The sequence below is a fragment of the Saccopteryx leptura genome, chromosome 2, assembly GCF_036850995.1.
Source record: "Saccopteryx leptura isolate mSacLep1 chromosome 2, mSacLep1_pri_phased_curated, whole genome shotgun sequence".
NCBI classification, from domain to species: domain Eukaryota; kingdom Metazoa; phylum Chordata; class Mammalia; order Chiroptera; family Emballonuridae; genus Saccopteryx; species Saccopteryx leptura.
Genome location: NC_089504.1, coordinates 182,656,057 through 182,677,671, shown reverse-complemented (window position 1 = coordinate 182,677,671; position 21,615 = coordinate 182,656,057). Strand labels below are relative to the sequence as shown.

The 21,615-nt window shown below is 46.6% G+C and overlaps 1 protein-coding gene across 2 annotated transcripts; it reads left to right on the top strand.

Annotated features, from left to right (window-relative positions):
- Positions 1-3,493: 3,493 nt before the first annotated feature.
- On the top strand, positions 3,494-21,601 carry AAAS (aladin WD repeat nucleoporin). 2 transcript variants are annotated; one of them, XM_066369572.1, is made up of 16 exons: positions 3,494-3,704; positions 4,335-4,462; positions 7,337-7,392; positions 7,692-7,783; positions 7,953-7,999; positions 8,684-8,782; positions 9,072-9,215; positions 18,271-18,391; positions 19,753-19,877; positions 20,071-20,131; positions 20,271-20,361; positions 20,558-20,651; positions 20,727-20,794; positions 20,942-21,023; positions 21,131-21,215; positions 21,347-21,601. In XM_066369572.1, the coding sequence occupies exons 1-16, from the start codon at positions 3,582-3,584 to the stop codon at positions 21,566-21,568; spliced, it is 1,638 nt and encodes a 545-aa protein (XP_066225669.1). In that variant the 5' UTR covers positions 3,494-3,581; the 3' UTR covers positions 21,569-21,601. The 2 variants fall into 2 exon arrangements, with proteins under 2 accessions (XP_066225669.1, XP_066225670.1); XM_066369573.1 differs by lacking the exon at positions 3,494-3,704 and adding an exon at positions 3,743-3,874.
- The last annotated feature ends 14 nt before the right edge of the window (positions 21,602-21,615 follow it).

Sequence of the window (21,615 nt, the reverse complement as noted above, 5' to 3'; positions counted from 1 at the left end):
TGGGTTGGACCGTATGACGACTGAGACAAAACAACAAAAAAAATCTTGGTGGCCTGAGCTGTGGTGGCGCAGTGGATAAAGTGTTAACCTGGAATGCTGAGGTCACCAGTTTGAAAGCCTGGGCTTGCCGGATCAAGACACATACAAGAAGCGGCTGCTAGGTGATGATGCTTCCTGCCCTGCATCTCTCATTTCTCTAAAATCAATAAATAAAATATATATTTTTAAAAACTGTGTGGCTCTGGCTGGTTGTTTCAGTGGATAGAATGTTCAGCCGGGCAATGGACAGAATGTCAGCCCAGCGTGTGGATGTCCTGGGTTCAATTCCTGGTCTGGGCACACATGAAAAGTGATCAGCTGCTTCTCTTTCCCTCTCTCTCCCCCTTCTCTCTCTTTTTTCCCTTCTCACAGCCAGCAGCTCGACTGGTTTGAGCGCTGGCCTTAGGCACTGAGGATAGTTTTCTTGATCCGAGCATTGGTCCAAGACGGGTTGCCAGGTGAATCCCAGTAGAGGCACATGCAGGGGTCTGTCTACCAGTATCTCCCCTCCTCTCATTAAAAAATAAAAATAAAAAAGATTGTGGCCCTAGCCAGATAGTTCGGTTGGTTGGAACTTCTTCCAGAAACACAGAGGTAGCCGGTGTGATCCCTGGTCAGGGCACATACAGAAACAGATGTTCCTGTCTCTCTCCTTTCCGCTCTCTAAAATTAATAAAATAAACCTTATTTTAAAAATTGTGGTGGGTTCTCAGCACTCACCCCTGATTTGTCAGCATTACAGATTCCCTCTACCTTCAAACCTGTCCTGCTTCCCCTTCTGAAGGACAGCTTTTCTAGGCAGTTTCCCCAAAAGGTCCCATTATACTCTTTAAGCCTTCTGTGACTGGCCAGGTGACAATAAACAAATCTAGCAAATTAAAGTTGTGGGCTATTGAAAGTGTGGTCTGTGAAGTATCATTTGGGAGCTTTTTGGAAATTCGGATTCAGAGGTTCATCCAAAATCTGCACTTTAGTAAGATCCTCAGATGAGTCCTATAGCCCTTAACATTCTACAGTCCTTGTTTTCTAACCAGGGAATAACTCTTTTGGAGAGTAACTTTTCAGGTAGGAAAGAGCGCAGACACAGAATCTAAAAATGATAAACTAGAATGCTTCTTAGGTTCTTCCACAAGACTGGCAGCTCTTGGGAGTGGGGACTATGCCTTAAACATTTCTCTGTCTCCAGAGCGGGGTCCTTGGAATTTGCTCATTAACATTTGCTAAATGAAGAACCAATGCCCAAGGTCACCTAGTTCATGACAGTTATGGCTAATGATCTCTGATATCTATTTGGCACTTTATAACTTGTTTTATTATTATTATTATTATTATTATTATTATTATTTTGTATTTTTCTGAAGCTGGAAAAGGGGAGGCAGTCAGACAGACTCCCGCATGCGCCCGACCGGGATCCACCCGGCACGCCCACCAGGGGGCGACGTTCTGCCCATCTGGGGCGTCGCTCTGTTGCGACCAGAGCCACTCTAGCGCCTGAGGCAGAGGCCACGGAGCCATCCCCAGCGCCCGGGCCATCTTTGCTCCAATGGAGCCTTGGCTGCGGGAGGGGAAGAGAGAGACAGAGAGGAAGGAGAGGGGGAGGGGTGGAGAAGCAGATGGGCGCTTCTCCTGTGTGCCCTGGCCAGGAATCAAACCCGGGACTTCTGCACACCAGGCCGACGCTCTACCACTGAGCAAACCGGCCAGGGCCTTGTTTTATTATTTTTAAGGATTTCATTTATTGATTTTAGAGAGAGGAGAGAAAGGGTGGCGAAGAATTAGGAAGCATCAACTTGTAGTTGCTTCTCATATGTGCCCTGACTGGGCAAGCCCAGGGTTTAGAACCAGCGGTCTCAGCATTCCAGGCGGACACTTTATCCACTGCACCACCACAAGTCAGGTATAATTTGTTAAATGGCTTCATTTCCATTATTCTGAATGAGAAACCACGTGAAATAATTTGAATACTCTGCAAGTGAAGAAGCTGAGGTTCAAACAATTCAAGGATTTTCCTAAAGCCACACAGCCCTAAGCAGAGGAGCCCCCATTCTGCATTAGACTCCAGTTCTAGTTCCATCTTATGGAGTTAAGATAGAGAAGATAGAGTAAGATCAGTTTCACTTTTATTCTTTTTTTTTTTTTTTTTTTTTAAATAAATTTTTATTAATGGTAATGGGATGACATTAATAAATCAGGGTACATATATTCAAAGAAAACATGTCTAGGTTACCTTGTCATTAAATTATGTTGCATACCCCTCGCCCAAAGTCAGATTGTCCTTCGCCACCCTCTATCTAGTTCTCTGTGCCCCTCCCCCTCCCCCTAACTCTCCCCCTGTCCTCCCTTCCCCCACCCCTGGTAACCACCACACACTTGTCCATGTCTCTTAGTCTCATTTTTATGTTCCACCAATGTATGGAATCATGTAGTTCTTGTTTTTTTCTGATTTACTTATTTCACTCCTTATAATGTTATCAAGATCCCACCATTTTGCTGTAAATGATCTGATGTCATCATTTCTTATGGCTGAGTAGTATTCCATAGTGTATATGTGCCACATCTTCTTTATCCAGTCTTCTATTGAAGGGCTTTTTGGTTGTTTCCATGTCTTGGCCACTGTGAATAGTGCTTTCAAAAGTGGTTGGAAGGTTGGAATCTCTTGTAATTTGATGACATCAGGATCATTGCTGACGTTCCGTGAGGCCTGGGAGCCTTGAGCTACCACCACAATATCATCCATCTTGGCTCTATGCTTAGCTGGAGAAGGAGTCATCGCTCTTGCGCCGCAGGCCTGCTCCTTCCGGAACGCGGATTGGTGGCGCGGGCTGCGCTTGGCCGTAAGTTCCCCACTTTTATTCTGAAGTCAGAATTCCTGCTTTTGGTATTTTTAGATAAAATTTCTCTGTGACTCACTCTCTTCATAACATAATAGTACCTACCTCATGGGGTTGTCGTAGAAATTATAAAACGCTTATAAGTGCTCAGGATATCTTTTTTACCCCCCAACTGTTCTCCCTTTTCCTTCCAGTACACCTACCACTGGGGGCCGGAGTTTCGGGCAAGCGCAACACTCTTATTCTCAAGGTCTTTTCTGATTGTTCTTCTCCTGGAGGCTTTTCAGCCAGCTGCCAGGGTGACACGGTCTGTTTTCCTTGGGCGATCCACAGTCCTGGGAGGGTTTAATTAGGTACTTCCCTAAACGTGGCTTATTTTGGGCTTTCCAAGCGCTAAGACTGTGCTGGGGAATTCGGAACTGGGAAAAACAGCAGCCCCACAGGAGAAAAACAAAATCTTCCCGGCCTACTTGGAGGGGGTTGTCCCTGCGGACCTGTCCCCGCCGTTCCCCCTCCAGCCGCCAGGCGGCGCGTGAGGAAGTCCTGGGAGTCTGTCCTCGGACTGCGAAGGCGTCCTTCTTCACAGTTATACTCTTCACTTCCGTTGAGCTTTTTCGCAAGGCTTGTTTGTCCCAGGAGGCTACCCGTACTCATCCCAATCCAGCCCGGGAACTAAAACGGCTGATTCCGGACATCTTCGGGAGCGGCAAGATGTGCTCCTTGGGGTTGTTCCCTCCGCTTCCGCCTAGGGGTCAAATCACCCTATACGAGTACAATAACGAGCTGGTGACAGGCAATAGCTATGAGAATCTGCCTTCTGACTTCCGGGGCCAGGTGGCTAGGGCGAGAAGGGAGGGGGCAAAGTCAGAGAAAACCGGAGACCCGAGGCAGCGTGGCAGGGGCGGGGTCGCGGTCCCCACGTGGCGGACTGGAAACCGCCTGCCCTGGCGAAGAATAGAAGGGCAGGAATGTATTTTAGGGCTGGGATTTGAAGATGAGGGATGGTGAGGAGCTGTGGAGCAGACTTAGAGGGAGTGAAGGGAATGTGAGGGCAAATCTACGGAATAGGAGGGCGGAGAAGTACTGAGAAGATGGGGACAGTATCTGGGAGAACTGAAAAAACACAACCTGGAACGTGCCCCCCACCCCGTGGGAAGGAAATAGAAGAAAAACTGACGTTCATTGAACATTTGCTCTGTAAGAAGGAGGTTCAGAGTCCTGTATTTACGAATATTATAAGGCTTTATTTAATAAGCACAGAAACTGAAACATTTTTGTAGTTTTATAGATAAGGGAGCTAAGGCCTATTCTCCGGTTTTCTCAAGTGTTATATTTGTGGAAATGGGAAACAGGTCTCTCGAGCCTCTTACCCTTAGTCTAGCCATGGGCTGGAAATGGCAGGACGTTCAGCAGTTTTGTGGAAGAGACTGACTCATTATCATACCTCTCACTTCTGGGCTATAGTGGGTCAATCTTCCTGTCCTAAACCTGTCTAAGGATCCACTGAAGGCCCCTGGAAGACTGGACCATGGCACAAGAACTGCTTTCATCCATCATCGGGAGCAAGTGTGGAAGAGATGCATCAATATTTGGTGAGACATGGCAAAGGGTCTCCTGGGTCACTGTCTACAGATTCTGGAAAAATTGAGGTCATCACCCCTCTGCCTCAGGCTGCTAGGCTATCTGTAGCTCAGAGCTGCATATCATATCATTAAAATGATCAGTCCTTATTGTTGAACTCGTGGCTGTGCAACAGTATTTCCATTTCATCTCTGATGACTTGCCTTGCTTTCCAGTTTGATTATGTGAACCTGTTCCCTACCCATACCTCATGTTATTACCACTTTCTGAGGCTTCACGTGAAGCTCTGCAAGGTTAGGGATAAGATTGCAGTGAATAACCTTGTACGTAGGTCATTCATTTTGCATATGTAAGGGTGGAGCCATACTGTCTGGATTCAGTTCCTGCCTGTGTCACTTTGTAAAATTTTATTTTATTTTACTTTTTAAATTATTTATTAATTTTACAGAGAGAAGAGAGGGTGAAGGGAATGAGAAGTATCAACTCATAGTTGCTTTGCTTTAGTTTTTCATTGATTGCTTGTCATATGTGCCTTGACCAGGCAAGCCCGGGGTTTTGAACTGGTGACTTCAGCTTTCCAGGTCAACATTCTATCCACTGCACCACCACAGGCCAGCGATGGATTCAGTTTCTGGCTGTGCCACTTTTTTTATTTTTTTAATTGAGAGGAAGGGAGGTGTCCAGACAGACTCCTGTATGCACCCTACCAAGATCCACCCGGCAAGACCATCCGGGGTGTTGCTCTGGCTGGAACAGCTGAGCCACCACTTTTACTGCCTGAGGCAGAGGCCACGCAGCCTTCCTCAGCACCTGGGGCTAAGTCGCTGGAACCAATTAAGCTATGGCTGTGGGAGGAGAAGATAGAGAGGGGAGCAAGAGGGGTAGAGAAGCAGATGGTTGCCTCTCCTGTGTACCCTGACTGGGAACCTGTGACATCCACATGCCAGGCCGACCCTCTACCACTGAGCCAACAGGCCAGGCCTTTGTGCCACTTTTTTTTAGCTTGTAACCTTGGACAAATCTCTCTGTTCCTCAATTTCTTCATCTGTAACGTGGAACCTATCTTACAAGTTGGTAGTGATGATTAATTCAGTTAGTAGATGTAAAACACTTGAGAACAGTGCCCAGCCCATATTAACCCCCTCAAGAGTTAGCTCTTATTATCATTGTGATGTGTCGAGTGAGTCCCTACAGATGAAGTAGCTAGGGTCAAAGGGTATGTTCATTTGTAATTTCATGGGTGTTGTCAATTAGCGCTCTATTGAAATTGTGCATATTTACAGACCTATCAGCAGTGTACAAGAGTGTGTTTCCCAGCACATGTGTTATCAAACTTCAATATTTGGTATTAGAGTATCGTTTAATATGCATGACTCTTTGTGTGAGTGAAGTTAAAACATCAGTTCATTGTCTGAAAGCCATTCAGTCCTGGGCCTTTTCTCACTTTCTGCCTCTCCAGTTGCTGCTTCTCTTTATGATGTCCCTTAAATGTTGGCGGCCTGGGGCTTTGTCCAGTTTGCTCAGTGGATAGAGAGAGCCTGGTGTGGGGACGTCCTGGGTTTGATCCCCAGTCAAGGCACACAAGAGAAGCAACCATCTGCTTCTCCATCCCTCTCCTCTCTCTCTTCCCCTTTGGCAGCCAGTGGCTGGATGGGTTCGAGTGTTGGCCCTGGGCACTGAGCATCATTGGTCTGAGCATCGGTCTCAGGAAGTGCTGAGGATAGCTTGGCTGATTCAAGCATTTGGCCACAGACAGGTTCCCCAGTGTATCCTGGTTGGGGCACATGAGGAGGGAGTCTGTCTCACAATGTCCCCTCCTCTAACTTAAAAAAAAAAAAAAAAATTAGTGTCCTGGGCCAGACTTGCTATTGATGCTCTTACTCCCTCTAATCTGCAGCCAGACTGATCTTTTAAAAATAATAATGTGCGGCCCTGGCCAGTTGGCTCAGTGGTAGAGCGTCGGCCTGGCGTGCGGAAGTCCCGGGTTCAATTCCCAGCCAGGGCACACAGGAGAAGCGCCCATCTGCTTCTCCACCCTTCCCCCTCTCCTTCCTCTCTGTCTCTCTCTTCTCCTCCCGCAGCTGAGACTCCATTGGAGCAAAGATGGCCCGGGCACTGAGGATGGCTCCTTGGTCTCTGCCCCAGGCACTAGAGTGGCTCTGGTCGCGACAGAGCGACGCCCCAGATGGGCAGAGCATCGCCCCCTGGTGGGCGTGCCAGATGGATCCCGGTCAGGTTCATGCGGGAGTCTGTCTGACTGCCTCCCCATTTCCAGCTTCAGAAAAATACAAAAAAAAAAAAAAAAGATAATGTGATTAGTTTATTCTTCTGCTTAAAGCTCTTACTCCCTCTAATCTGCAGCCAGACTGATCTTTTAAAAATAATAATGTGATTAGTTTATTCTTCTACTTAATATCCTTCCATGGCTGTCTTAGGGCAAGTCTTGACTCCTTGACCTGACCTGCTTCTAAAGCCCTGAGAGACATCTGAGTTGGTTGCCTCATTGGTGAAATAAGCAGAGTGCCCATTTTAGTATGATAATTAAATGAAAGAACAATATAAGTGAATGGCACATAGTTGCCACTCAATAAATGTGAATTCTCTTTTTTTAGATTTTATTTATTGATATTTTTAGAGAGAGGGGAGGAGGAGCAGGAAGCATCAACTCATAGTAGTTGCTTCTTGTATGTGCCTTGACTGGGCAAGCTTGGGGTTTCAAACTGGCGAGTTCAGTGTTCCAGGTCAACGCTTTATCCACTGTACCACCACAGGTCAAGCTGAATTCTCTTATTTGTAATGCATGTTTATTGAGTGAATAAATGAAATTTGCACAAGGTATACTAAAGAGATCAGAGTAATCTGACTAAGCTTCCTCTCCTCATCAGGCGTGATGTGGGCCTATTTGGGGTGCTAAATGAAATTGCAAACTCTGAGGAGGAGGGTAAGTATTATTCTCTTCAGCCCTTTCTAGTTTTGCTATTGGCATCTCCCTTCCATATTCTCCTTAACTTATCCTGGTACTTGTTGGCCCAACCCATTTCCCTTTAGCCTGTTTGTCCTAGCCCAGTTGTCTGCACTGCTGCCATTTCTACTTCTCCCCTCTAACTATGCTGCAAACCCCAGAGTGAGCGGCCAGAAGCACTTATATGGAAGGACCTTGGGAATGCTCCCTCACGTAAGAGGGTGCCCAGTTAGAGCTCTGTGAATGGTTTAACCAGAGCTGCTTTCTCAACTCCACAGTGTTTGAGTGGGTGAAGACTGTGTCCAGCTGGGCCCTGGCACTCTGTCAGTGGGCATCCTCCCTCCATGGGTCCCTGTTCCCACATGTGTCTGTAAGTTTGGCTTCCTGGCCCTCTCTACTCCCACCCTCTCTCCACTTCCCATCCCTTAAGAGCAGGGTGGGGTTGGAAGCCTGCAGAGGGTGGGAGTGGTCCAGTGGGAACATTGAGAAGTTAAGCTCCCTTTGTCCCAGTACATCCTCTATCCAATTTGATTTTACAGCTCAGGAGTGAAGATCTGATTGCTGAATTCACCCAAGTCATAAATTGGTGAGTGTACAAGCTCTGGGGCTTTTGGGGAGAGGGAAGTCAATGCACAGATTCCTCTCTCCCCTTTCCTGACTGTTACCCACATTGTCACTCCTTCTACTATTCAAAAGGAATAAAAGAGAGCCTGACCTGTGGTGGCGCAGTGATAGAGCGTCGACCTCGAACGCTGAGGTCGCTGGTTTGAAACCCTAGACTTGCCTGGTCAAGGCACATATGGAAGTGGATGCTTCCTGCTCCTCCCTCCCTTCTCTCTTTCTCTTTCTCTCTCCCCCACACTAAAATGAATAAATAAAATCTTAAAGAAAAAAGGAGTAAAAGAAAAAGTGAGGCTTGGCCAGTGGCGCAGTGGATAGAGCACTGTCCTGGAGCACTGAGGTCACTGGTTTGATCCAAGATCACCAGCTCTATTCTGAGGGTGCTGGCTCAACTCCAAGGTCAGTGCTTCAAGCCCTGGTCAGGGCACATATGAGAAGCAATCAATGGGTGCATAACTAAGTGGAACAATGAGTTGAAGCTTCTCTCTCTTTCTCTCTCCTGCCTCCCTTTCCTCTCTTTCAAAATCAATGGGGAGAAAAAGAAAAAGTGAAAAATAATAATGTCCTCATGTGAAAAGGAGTCTGAGCTCCTGGGCCTGGGGCAAGAGTAGGTGTAGGTTTAGACTCTTCATGCTCATTCCTGTCCCAGGTCCAGCTGCTGCTTGAGGATGTTTGCATGGCACCCCCACACCAACAAGTTTGCAGTGGCCCTCCTAGATGACTCAATTCGTGTGTATAATGTTAACAGGTATGTGGGGGGCCTTCTGGGCAGGCTCTGCCTCTTCATCTCTAAAGATGAGTCTTCATTTCCCTCTCTAGCCTTGGTCCCAGTGGAGTCCTGCAGTTCCTGGGCCTGGTCCACAGGGCTCCTCCCAGACCTAGATGTGTCCTCTGTCCAGATATAACTTTTTTCTTATCCTTCTTCCCACAGTACCCCCAGGCCTTGGATAATCAGGTGAATTTGCCTCTCACCTGTCTTCAGGTCCCCTAAGCCTTAGTGTCCATGTTTGACTAAATCCCCTACTCTTTCACTTCAGCACTATAGTTCCCTCTCTGAAACACCGGCTACAGCGAAATGTGGCAGCTCTGGCGTGGAAGCCCCTCAGTGCCTCTGTCTTGGCTGTGGCCTGTCAGAGCTGCATTCTCATCTGGACCCTGGATCCCACTTCCTTGTCTACCAGGTGAGTCCCACTCTATCTAACCTTAGCCTGAGGGTGTGGTCCTGCTAAGGGGACTGAGGACGTCGAGAAAGAGAAGTTCTTTGTCCTCAGAGCAATTCCCATGGCGGAAGTAGCTCTAAGGTCAAGGTGGAGGTTTTGAGAGTACTTTAATCTAGAGAAAGGGGCAGAAGTAGGGGATCTGGAATTGTGGGAAGTATATCTATGAATTATGGAGTGGAAGGAAAGGCTGTCTCTTTTATTGGACTGTCAGAGGTTTAAAGTAAGGTGGAAAAAATTAATATGGATATAAATTGAAACCAGTGAACTTGGAAAAAAACACCTAGGAGAACTAACTGAATATAAAACCAGAAACTGTTCCTTTAAATTATGAATAAAGAAAAGAAACCTTTGGCCAACCTTACTGAGGTAAAAGAAAACCAAAATACACTATTTTTAGAATGGGAATGGAGAGATAATCACAGATATGGAAGAAAATAGTTATTAGAGAATATTATATACAAGTTTAGATTAAAATCTGAAGTTTAGACTATAAAGGAAACATTCGCTTCTCTAGCAAAATACAAATTATCAAAGTGGATTTTTGAAGAAATTGAAAGGGATGAGCTCTGCCACTAAGGAAGATGCCGGCTGAGATGGCTTTATGAGGGTGTCATCTAATTGTCAAAGAAAAATAATCTCCATTGTATTTGAACTAACCCAGATTATAGAAAAATTTGGAAATCCTCCTAATTAATATTTTTCTTTTAATAAACTTTATTTTGGCATAATTTTTGATTTTTAGAAAAGTTGCAAAAGAGTTTTGGCATATTCTTCACCCAGTTTCCCTATTATTATTATTATTATTATTACAGAGAGAGAGGGACAGACAGACAAGGGTTTGAGATGAGAACCATCAAATTTTTATTTTTTTTTTGAAGTGAGAAGCAGGGAGGAAGAGAGACTCCCGCATGCGCCCGACAAGGATCCACCTGGCATGCCCACTAGGGAGCAATGCTCTGTCCATCTGGGGCATTGCTCCGTTGCAGCTGAAGCCATTCTAGCACCTGAGGTGGAGGCCATGGAGCCATCCTCAGCGCCCGGGCTAACTTTGCTCCAATGGAGTCTTGGCTGTGGGAGGGGAAGAGAGAGATAGAAAGAAGAAGGAGAGGGGGAGGGGTGGAGAAGCAGATGGGTGCTTCTCCTGTGTGCCCTGACTGGGAATCGAACCTGGGACATCCATATGCTGGGCTGATGCTCTACCACTGAGCTAACCAGCCAGGACCAATCCTCAATATTTTTTTAATGGTGTTCATCTTCTCTTTATATAGATTTTAGAGAGAGAGAAATGTCTTATTTGTTTTTACACTTATGTATTCATTGGTTAATTCTTGTATGTGCTCTGACCAGAGATTTAACCTGCAACTTTGGCATATCAGGATGACACTCTAACTAACTGAGCTATCTGGCCAGGGCCCTGTTTCTCTATTTTTATTGTATTACCATGTTACAGTTGTTAAAACTAACGAACTGATGTTCCTATGTTATTAACTAAACTCCAGACTTTGTTTAGAGTTCACCATTTTTTCCATTAATGCCCAGTCCCAGGATACCTTATGTAACCCAAAAACCTAAACCTAACAATAGTACAAGAAAGAAAATATATTGCCTGACTGGTTGTAGTGTGGTAGATAGAGCATTGATGTGGGACACTGAGGTTGCCAGCTTGAACATGGGATAATTCACATGACCCTATGGTCACTGGCTTGAGCCTAAGGTCACTGGCTTGAGCAAGGGGTCAGCTGAGGTCCCCTGGTCAGGGAACATATGAAAAGCAATCAGTCAACAACTGAAGTGCCACTACTACAAATTGATGCTTCTCATCTCTCTCCCTTCCTGTCTCTATCTCTCTCTGCCTCTCTCTTGCTAAAAAAAAAAAAAAAAAAGACCAAGAAAATATTTATGCATAGATTAAAAAACCCTAAATAAAATATTAGCAAATAGAGTCCAAAAGCATATTTTTAGAAATCTTAACCAGGTAGGATATTCCAAAAATTAGATTGCTGTTCATCATTACAAAATCTGTTCACATGATTTATTACATCAGCAAACTAATGGAAAATATACTTATATCAATAAATGTCCTTCTGAAAAAGCAGACATTCCAGTTACAAAGAGACAACCTAAAACATAAGTATATTTACTTAAAATTAGTAGCTACCATATTAAGTTGAAATACAAAATACTAAAGGTATTTCCAATAATGTCAAGGTATTGGCACCATTATTAATCAACATTTTTTTTAATGTTTTCTTTTTTTTTAAATTAATTAATTTATTCATTTTAGAGAGGAGAGGGAGAGAGAGAGAGAGAGAGAGAGAGAGAGAGAGAGAAGAGACAGAGAGAGAGAAGGGGGGGAGGAGCAGGAAGCATCAACTCCCATATGTGCCTTGACCAGGCAAGCCCAGGGTTTCGAACCGGCGACCTCAGCACTTCCAGGTCGACGCTTTATCCCACTGCGCCACCACAGGTCAGGCTAATCAACATTTTTTAAGGAGGTTCTAGTGTATACAGTAAGACAAGTAAAAGAAATATGGTAAAGTCTTGAAAAAGAAAATTATTCTTACTTGAAGGTAAGATTTTTTTTAAGATATGATTTTATATCTAGATGAAATGAGATTCAACTAAAACTATTTGATCTAATTAGAAATTTTTTTATTGGAGCCCTGGCTGGTTGGCTTCATGGCTAGAGTGTTGGCCTGGCATATGAATGTCCTGAATTTGATTCCTGGTCAGGGCACACAAAGAGAAGTGACCATCTGCTTCTTTCTCCCTCCCTCTCCTCCTTCCATAGCGAGCGGCTTGATTGGTTTGAGTGTTGGTCCAGACTCGGGATACTTCGGTTGGTTCTAGCATTAGCCTCAGGTGCTAAAAATAGCTTGGTTTGAGCATTGGCCCAAGATGAGGGTTGCTAGGTAGTTCCTGGTCATGGCATATGCTGGAGTCTACCTCACTATCTTCCTTCCTCTCACTTAAAAAAAAAAATTTTATTGATTGATTTTAGAGAGAGGAGCAAGAGGTGGGGGAGGAGTGGGAAGTATCAACTTGTTGTTAAACGAGCTCGGGATTTCAAACCAGTGACCTCCTCATTCCAGGTCGACTCTTTATCCATTGCACCACCACAGGCTGATGTAACAAGAAATTTAAATGTACTCAGATGACTGGATCCAAGACACTTCCTTTATACCAGTAAAAACTGGTTGAGAAATTGAAAGGGAAAAAATATTCTATTTATAATAGATACAACAGTTACTAAATTACTAGGAATAAATTGTTAAATTTATTTAATGAATTAGATATTTGAAGAAAGTTGTTTTTTTTGTTTTTTAATTTTTGACACAGAGAGAGAGGGACAGATAGGGACACATAGACAGGAAAGGAGAGAGATGAGAAGCATCAACTCTTAACTGCGGCACCTTAGTTGTTCATTGACTGCTTTCCCATATGTGCCTTGACTAGGGGTTACAGCAGAGCAAGTGACCCCTTGCTCAAGTCAGCGACCCTGGGCTCAAGCTGGTGAGCCTTGCTCAAACCAGATGAGCCCACACTCAAGTCGGCAACCTTGGGGTTTCAAACCTGGGTCTTCCATGTCCCATGCCAGTGCTCTATCCACTGCACCACCACCTGGGAAGGCTGTTTTGTTTTCATTAATTTTTTTTTTAAGTGAGAGAAGGGGAATCAGACAGACTCCCGCATGTGCCTCAGCTGGAATCCACCGAGCCACCCCCCTAAGGGCGATGCTCTGCCCTTCTAGGTCGCTGCTCCATTGCTTGGCAATGGAACTATTTTTAGCGCCTGAGGCAGAGGTCACCAGAGCCATCCTCAGGGCCAAATCACTTGAACTATTGAGCTATGGCTGGAGGGAGGGAGGGTGGGGGGAGGGAGGAGAAACAGATGGTTGCTACTCTGGTGTACCCTGACTGGAAATTGAACTTGGGACATCTACACGCCAGGCACTGTGCTACCACTGAGCCAACCAGCCTGGGCAGAAAGTTATTAAAGAATATTAAACAAGCCTGACCTGTGGTGGTGCAGTGGATAAAGTGTTGGCCAGGAACACTGAGGTCACCAGTTCGAAACCCTGGGCTTCCCTGGTAAAGGCTCATATGGGAGTTGATGCTTAATGCTCCTCCCCCTTCTTTTTCTCAAGTGAATAAAAGAAAAATAATATTAAACAATAGATGAATAAATGGAGATAAGCTATATCCCTGAATAGGAAAATTTTGTCTGCCTAGATACAAATACCAAGAAGACAAAGATAATAAATGTAAAAATAAATAAAAGGACTAGAAGAGAACATAAAGATATCAAATTATCCTGACCAGGCGGTTGCACATTGGATACAATGTCATCCTGGGACACTGAGGACCCAGGTTCAAGACCCTGAGGTCCCTGGTTTGAGCGTGGGCTCACCAGCTTGAGCGTAGGATTATGAATATGACCCCATGGTTGCTGGCTTGAGCCCAAAGGTCGCTGGCTTGAGCCCAAGGTCGCTGGCTTGAGCCCAAAGGTCTCTGGCTTGAAGCCCTAGGTCACTCGCTTGAGCAAGGGGTCACTCGCTCTGCTGGAGCCCTGTCCCCTGGTCAGGGCACATATGAGAAAGCAATGAATGAACAACTAAAGCAGCGGTTCTTTTTTTTTTTTTTTTTTTTTTTTTTTTTCATTTTTCTGAAGCTGGAAACGGGGAGAGACAGTCAGACAGACTCCCACATGCGCCCGGCCGGGATCCACCCGGCACGCCCACCATGGGGCGATGCTCTGCCCATCCTGGGCGTCGCCATGTTGCGACCAGAGCCACTCTAGCGCCTGAGGCAGAGGCCACAGAGCCATCCCCAGCGCCCGGGCCATCTTTGCTGCAATGGAGCCCTGGCTGCAGGAGGGGAAGAGAGAGACAGAGAGGAAAGCGCGGCGGAGGGGTGGAGAAGCAAATGGGCGCTTCTCCTGTGTGCCCTGGCCGGGAATCGACCCCGGGTTCTCCGCACGCTAGGCCGACGCTCTACCGCTGAGCCAACCGGCCAGGGCTAAAGCAGCGGTTCTTAACCTGTGGGTCGCGACCCCAGCGGGGGTCGAACGACCAAAACACAGGGGTCACCTAAAGCCATCGGAAAATACATATTTATTATACAATACATTTTTAAATAAAATATGTATTTCCGATGGCTTTAGGCGACCCCTGTGTTTTGGCCGTTCGACCCCCGCTGAGGTCGTGACCCACAGGTTGAGAACCACTGAACTAAAGTGACACAACTACGAGTTGGTGCTTCTCATCTCTCTCCCTTCCTGTCTATCCCTCTCTCTCTCTCTCTCACTAAAAGAAAAAAAATTGAAAAGACTATTGAGAAGAGACTTGCCTTACCAGGTATTACAGTATTTTATGAAACTACAGTAATAGAAAGTTATTGGTGTAAGAATAGACATACAGCCTGACCAGGTGGTGGCGCAGTGGATAGAGCGTCAGACTGGGATGTGGAAGACCCAGGTTCAAGACCCCGAGGTTGCCAGCTTGAGCGTGGGCTCATCTGGTTTGAGCAAGGCTCACCAGCTTGAGCCCAAGGTTGCTGGCTTGAGCAAGGGGTCACTTAGTCTGCTGTAGCCCCCAACTCAAGAGGAATCAATCAATATGAGAAATCAATCAATGAACAACTAAGGAGCTGCAACGAAAAATTGATGTTTCTTGTCTCTCTCCCTTCCTGTCTGTCTGTCCCTCTCTCTGACTCTCTGTCACGAAAAAAAAGAATAGACATACAGATCAATGTAACAGTAACATTCAAACAGATTTAAGAATGTATGGAAATTTAATATATGATAAATTTGGCTTTTTACTGCAAAAAAATTTAGATTTTCTTAAGTGAGAGGCGAGGAGGCAGAGACAGAGTCCCACATGTGCCCCCACTTCCCTCATCCACCTGGGAAGACCCCCCACACACAGGGCAATTGCTCTGCCCATCTGGGGCTGCTGCTCCGTTGCTCAGCAACCAAGCCATTTCAGCACCTGAGGCAAGGCCGTAGAGCCATCCTTAGCGCCCAGGGCCAACTTGCTCGAACCATTCAAGGCATGGCTGTGGGAGAAGAGAGAGAGAAAAGAGGGAGGGGTGGAGAAGCAGATGATCGCTTCTGCTGTGTGCCCTGACTGGGAATTGAACCTGGGACTTTCACATGCCAGGCCAACACTCTACCACTGAGCCAACCGGCCAGGGCAATTTTTTTTTTTTTTTTTTTTAGTGGTGTTGGGATAATTGTCTATCCATTTAGAAAATAATAGTCCTTGCTAAAATAATAGTCCCTTTGTTTACAAATAAATTCCAAACTGACAAAAGAATAAATGTAAAAATAAGTAGCACTAAAAGAAAATATAGAACAGTTTTTGCCCATTCAGGATGATAGTATTATTAAAACTAAGATGTTTAATAATATCTACTATATACTAGCAAGAATAGGAAAACAGGTACTTTTGTACACAGTTGATGAGTGTACTGTGGTACGAACTTTTCAGAAAATAATTTGTTGGCATATATATATATATTTTTTTTTACAGAGGCAGAGAGAGGGACAGACAGACAGGAACGGAGAGAGATGAGAAGCATCTATCATTAGTTTCTCGTTGCACGTTGCGACTTCTTAATTGTTCATTGATTGTTTTCTCATATGTGCCCTGAGCGCGGGCCTTCAGCAGACCGAGTAACCCCTTTCTGGAGCCATCGACCTTGGGTCCAAGCCGGTGAGCTCTTTGCTCAAACCAGATGAGCCCGCGCTCAAGCTGGCGACCTTGGGGTCTCGAACCCAGATCCTTCCGCATCCCAGTTCGACGCTCTATCCACTGTGCCACCGCCTGGTCAGGCTGTTGGCATGTTTTTTAAAAATATGCAAGCCTTTCTTTTACCCCCAATTCCATGTTGTACTATTCTACACAAATAAATAATGACATGTAAGGAGAAAGGGGATATTCTTTTTTTTTTTTATAGTGACAGAGAAAGGGATAGATAGGGACAGACAGACAGGAACAGGAACGGAGAGAGATGAGAAGCATCAATCATTAGTTTTTTTGTTGCGACACCTTAGTTTTTCATTGATTGCTTTCTCATATGTGCCTTGACCGTGGGGCTGCAGCAGACTGAGTAACCCCTTGCTTGAGCCAGCGACCCTGGGTCCGAGCTGGTGAGCTTTGCTCAAACCAGATGAGCCCGCACTCAAGCTGGTGACCTTGAGGTCTCGAACCTGGGTCCTCCACCTCCCAGTCCGACGCTCTATCCACTGCGCCACCTCCCGGTCAGGCAAGGGGATATTCTTGCAGCATTTTTTTAGCAAGAGAGAAGGACAGATATGGACAGACAGGAAGGGAGAGAGATGAGAAGTATCAACTCATAGTTGAGGCACCTTAGTTGTTCATTGTTTGCTTTCTCATATGTGCCTTGATTGGGGGGCTCCAGCAGAGCCAGTGACCTTGGGCTCAAGCAAGTGACCATGAGGTCATGTCTATGATCCCATACTCAAGCAGGTGACCCCGCACTCAAACCTGTAATTCCGTGCTCAAGCTGGTGAGTCTATACTCAAGCTGGAGATGTCGGGCCTTCGAACCTGGGTCCTCAGTGTCCCAGGCCAATATTCTATCCACTATGCCACTACCTGGTCAGGCTTCACCCATTTTCCTCTATGGACCTACTGGTGGTGACATTACACTTTCTTTTTTAAATTTTTGATTTTTGATTTTAGCGAGAGAGGAAGGGGAAGAGAGAGAAAAACAGGAAATCAATCTGTCCGGTATGTGCCCTGACTGGGGATTGAACTGGCAACCTCTGTGCTTTGGGACAACTCACTAATCAGTCAAGCTATACCACCAGAGCTCTTTATTTTTCCTTTAACTTCCATGATCTTACTCATTTTCTCCAACCTGGATTTGAGCCCCAAGAGGCCTCAAATTTGGAAATTTAATAGGAGGAGGCAATTATTAGGGCTTTCTTCTTGTCAGTTTTTAATTTTTTAATTTTTTTAAGTTTATTCTAACTCTTGGTATTTTAAGATAATTTTTCCTTTACTTTTTTTTTTTTTTTTTTTTTTAGCTAGAGAAAGAGAGGGACAGACAAGAAGAGAAAGAGATGACAAGCATCAATTCTTTGTTGTGGCACCTTAGTTCATTGACTGCTTTCTCATATGTGCTTTGATTGGAGGAATGACCCCTTGCTCAAGCCAGCAACCTTGGATGCAAGTCAGTGACCTTGGGCTTCAACCAGCAACCTTTGGACTTAAGCCAGTGACCATGGGGTTACATCTAGGATCCCATGCTCAAGCTGGTGACCCTGTGCTCAAGCTGGTGAGCCCGTGCTCAGTCAAGCCAGTGACTTTGGGGTTTCGAACCTGGGTCCTCAGCAGTCCAGGCCAGCGCTCTTTATCTACTGCGCCACCACCTGGTCAGGCATTCCTTCTTTTTTTTAATTATTTTTATTTATCTGTTCATTTTAGAGAAGAGAGACAGAGAGAGAGAGAGAGAGAGAGGTGGGGGAGGAGCAGGAAGCGTCAACTCTCATAAGTGCCTTGACTGGGCAAGCCCAGGATTTTGAACCGGCGACCTCAGCATTTCAGTTTGACGCTTGATCCACTGCGCCACCACAGGTCAGGCTGGTCAGGCATTCTTGTCATTTTCTCTTTTTTTTTTTCCAGAGACAGAGAGAGAGAGTCAGAGGGATAGATAGGGACAGATAGACAGGAACGAAGAGATGAGAAGCATCAATCATTAGTTTTTCGTGCGCGTTGCAACACCTTAGTTGTTCATTGATTGCTTTCTCATGTGTGCCTTGACCACGGGCCTTCAGCAGACCAAGTAACCCCTTGCTCGAGCCAGCAATGTTGGGCTCAAGCTGGTGAGCTTTTGCTCAAACCAGATGAGCCCGTGCTCAAACTGGCGACCTCGGGGTCTCGAGCCTGGGTCTTCCGCATCCCAGTCCGATGCTCTATCCACTGCGCCACCGCCTGGTCAGGTCATTCTTGTCATTTTCTGACTCCATACCCTGTTTCCCCTTGGCAGACCCTCTTCTGGCTGTGCCCAAGTACTCTCTCACCCTGGGCATACACCTGTCACCAGCTTGGCCTGGGCCCCCAGTGGGGGGCGGCTACTCTCAGCCTCACCTGTAGATGCTGCTATCCTGGTGAGTTGGTCCCCACCCCTCAGATTGAGGAAAGCACATTCTTTGCCTGGTAGTAGAAAATATCCTGCATGAAAGGAGAGGGATAATTGTCCATTTAGTCTTAAACTTACCCAGGGAAGGAGCTGCATCATCCAGACTCTTGGACTTAAAATTCTGCCTGCTATAATTGTAAATATAAAACATTCCTTCTGTTTTATTTTTTATTTTATTTATTTATTTATTTTGGTGACAGAGTCAGAGGGACAGATAGGGACAGACCAACAGGAAGGGAGAGAGATGAGAAGCATCAGTTCTTCATTGTGGCACTTTAGTTGTTCATTGTTTTCTCATATGTGCCTTGACCGGGGGCTACAGCAGACCAAGTAACCCCTTGCATGAGCCAGCGACCTTGGGCTCAACCTGGTGAGCTTTGCTTAAACAAGATGAGCCCGTGCTCAAGCCGGCAACCTCGGGGTCTCAAACGTGGGTCTTCCGTGTCCCAGTCTGATGCTCTATCCACTGCACCACTGCCTGATCAGGCTATTTTTTATTTTTTGAGAGAGAGAGAGGCAGGAAGAGAGAAAGGAGGGGAGAGAGAAGCCTCAGCTTGTAGTTGTGTCACTTTAATTAGTCATTGATTGCTTCTCATATGTGCCTTGACCAGGGGGCTCAAGCTGAGTCAGTGACCCCTTGCTTAAGCCAGTGACTTTTGGGCTCAAGCCGCAACCTTACGATCACATTGATGATCCTGGGCTCAAGCCGTAACCCTGCACTCAAGCTGATGAGCCCAGACTGAGGCTGGTGACCTTGGGGTTTCAAACCTGGGACCTCAGCATACCAGGTCAACACTATCCATTGTACCACTACCAGTCAGGCTATTTCCTCCTGTTTTTTTTTTCTTTTTCTTTTGTATTTTTCCTAAGCCAGAAACGGGGAGGCAGTCAGACAGACTCCCACATGTGCCCAACCGGGATCCACCTGGCACGCCCACCAGGGGGCAATGCTCTGCCCATCCGGGGCGTCGCTCTGTCGCCTGGGGCAGAGGCCAAGGAGCCATCCTCAGCACCCGGGCCAACTTTGCTCCAATGGAGCCTTGGCTGCGGGAGGGGAAGAGAGAGACAGAGAGGAAGGAGAGGGGAGGGGTGGAGAAGCAGATGGGCGCTTCTCCTGTGTGCCCTGGCCAGGAATCGAACCTGGGACTACTGCACGCCAGGCCGACACTCTACCACTGAGCCAACCGACCAGGGCCTATTTCCTCTTGTTTTAATGGCCCATTTCCTGCTTCCTCCCCTTTTGGTTCTTAAAGAAGGGAGCCTCCTTCTGTGAGATGATAGGGGTGCTTGAGTTTCCTCAGTCTCACTCTCTTGATCCCACTCTCCTAGGTATGGGATATCTCAACAGAGACCTGTGTTCCCCTTCCCTGGTTTCGGGGAGGTGGTGTTACCAACCTGCTCTGGTCCCCAGATGGCAGCAAAGTCCTGGCTGCCACTCCTTCAGCTGTCTTTCGGTGAGTGGGAGGTGGACAGCAGGAGGAAAAAAATGACCTGGAGAAAGGCACTTAGCTCCTGGAACTTGCAGCAAGGAGGACCTTCTGTCCCTATTCCTATTCTTTGACCTGACCTGGGACTGACAAAGGGAGGGAAGTTTAAGTTCTGAAACCCATAGGTCCTAAACTGTTCATCTGTTTCTTTCTGGCCCAGAGTCTGGGAGGCCCAGATGTGGACTTGTGAGAGGTGGCCTACACTGTCAGGGCGATGTCAGGTCAGATTCACAGAAGCTGGGGAGGAGGTAGACACCTGGTCCCCTGAGCTTGTCTCCCTACCTCCTCTACCCTCTACTTCTTTTCCTCCTGCATTCTCCAGTAGACCACCCTTCCCCTGCCATTTGCTTCCTGTTCCAGACTGGCTGCTGGAGCCCCGATGGGAACCGGCTGCTGTTCACTGTGTTGGGGGAACCACTGATTTACTCTCTCTTGTTCCCAGAACGTTGTGGTGAGTTCGGGGTACTTCAGGATGAAGACCCTCTGAGGGAGACAGGAGCCCTCTGGGATAGATAGTATTACCATGAAGGATGAAGGGAAGTAAAGCAGTGTGGGAGACCTGGGATGTTGATGCCTGTGATTGAGAAGGCAGAGGACAAGGCAGAGGCCTGTTTCCTATACTGAAGAGCCTCTGCCCTTATCTACAGGTGAAGGGAAGGGGCGTGTTGGAGGTGCAAAATCAGCAACAATTGTGGCAGATCTGTCTGAGACAACAGTACAGACTCCAGATGGAGAGGAAAGGTGAGCTGACAGTGAGACAGTGAAAGGTGCGAGGGACCATGCTGAGCCCTCCCAACCGACTGTTCTGACCCATAGACTCGGGGGAGAGGCTCACTCCATGGTCTGGGATCCTAGTGGGGAACGTCTGGCTGTGCTCATGAAAGGTAAGAGGTGGAGGTGGGGAGGAAGGACTTTGCTTAGGCCTAGTTATTTTGGCATTGTGTCCATGCCCTGGCTGCAGTTCTTCTATGCTCCTGTCCTGAAATTCTGCTTCCAGAGTTCCTGCCTGTCCCCACATCCATTTCTTACAGGAAATCCAAGGGTCCAGGATGGTAAGCCAGTCATCCTCCTTTTTCGCACTCGAAACAGTCCCGTGTTTGAGCTACTTCCTTGGTAAGTGCTAGGCAGGCCATTAGGTCTGGGCTCCTCACCAGCCTTTCCTCACTAAACCCACATCTTGCCTCCTCTAGTTGCCTGCTTACCTTTTCTTCTTTCCCTAGTGGCATTATCCAGGGGGAGCCAGGAGCCCAGGCCCAGCTTATCACTTTCCACCCCTCCTTCAACAAAGGGGCTCTGCTCAGTGTGGTGAGTAGGCCAGGGTTCTGGGCTTTTCGGGAGTGGGGTAGAGGAGCCAAGGGCCTCAGCTCCTGTGTGGCTCTGCCATATGGCTTTCTTTGAGCCCAGTCTCTGATAAGACTTTCCTCCTCCCCCTGCAGTGCTGGTCTACAGGCCGAATCGCCCACATTCCTATGTACTTTGTCAATGCCCAGTTTCCACATTTTAGCCTAGTGCTTGGCCGAACACAAGAACCCCCAGGTAGGGGTGGAGGTTCTATTCATGATTTGCCTCTCTTTACTGAGACATCCTCATCATCTGCTCCGTGGAACCATCTCCCAGGGCCGCCTGCTCAGCCATATTCCCTTCACTCCCATTTCTAGTAATAAAAATTTTCTTCTGTGTTTTCCACTCAATTATGAGACTCTTT

What these genes read in the sequence shown, in the direction of transcription:
- AAAS (XM_066369572.1), top strand. Translation starts at nt 3,582, where the DNA reads ATGTGCTCCTTGGGGTTGTTCCCTCCGCTTCCGCCTAGGGGTCAAATC. An exon ending in CCCACTTCCTTGTCTACCAG is followed by an intron (nt 9,216 to 18,270) that starts GTGAGTCCCACT and finishes TCCCCTTGGCAG; the next exon opens with ACCCTCTTCTGGCTGTGCCC. An exon ending in CTTGTTCCCAGAACGTTGTG is followed by an intron (nt 20,362 to 20,557) that starts GTGAGTTCGGGG and finishes CCTTATCTACAG; the next exon opens with GTGAAGGGAAGGGGCGTGTT.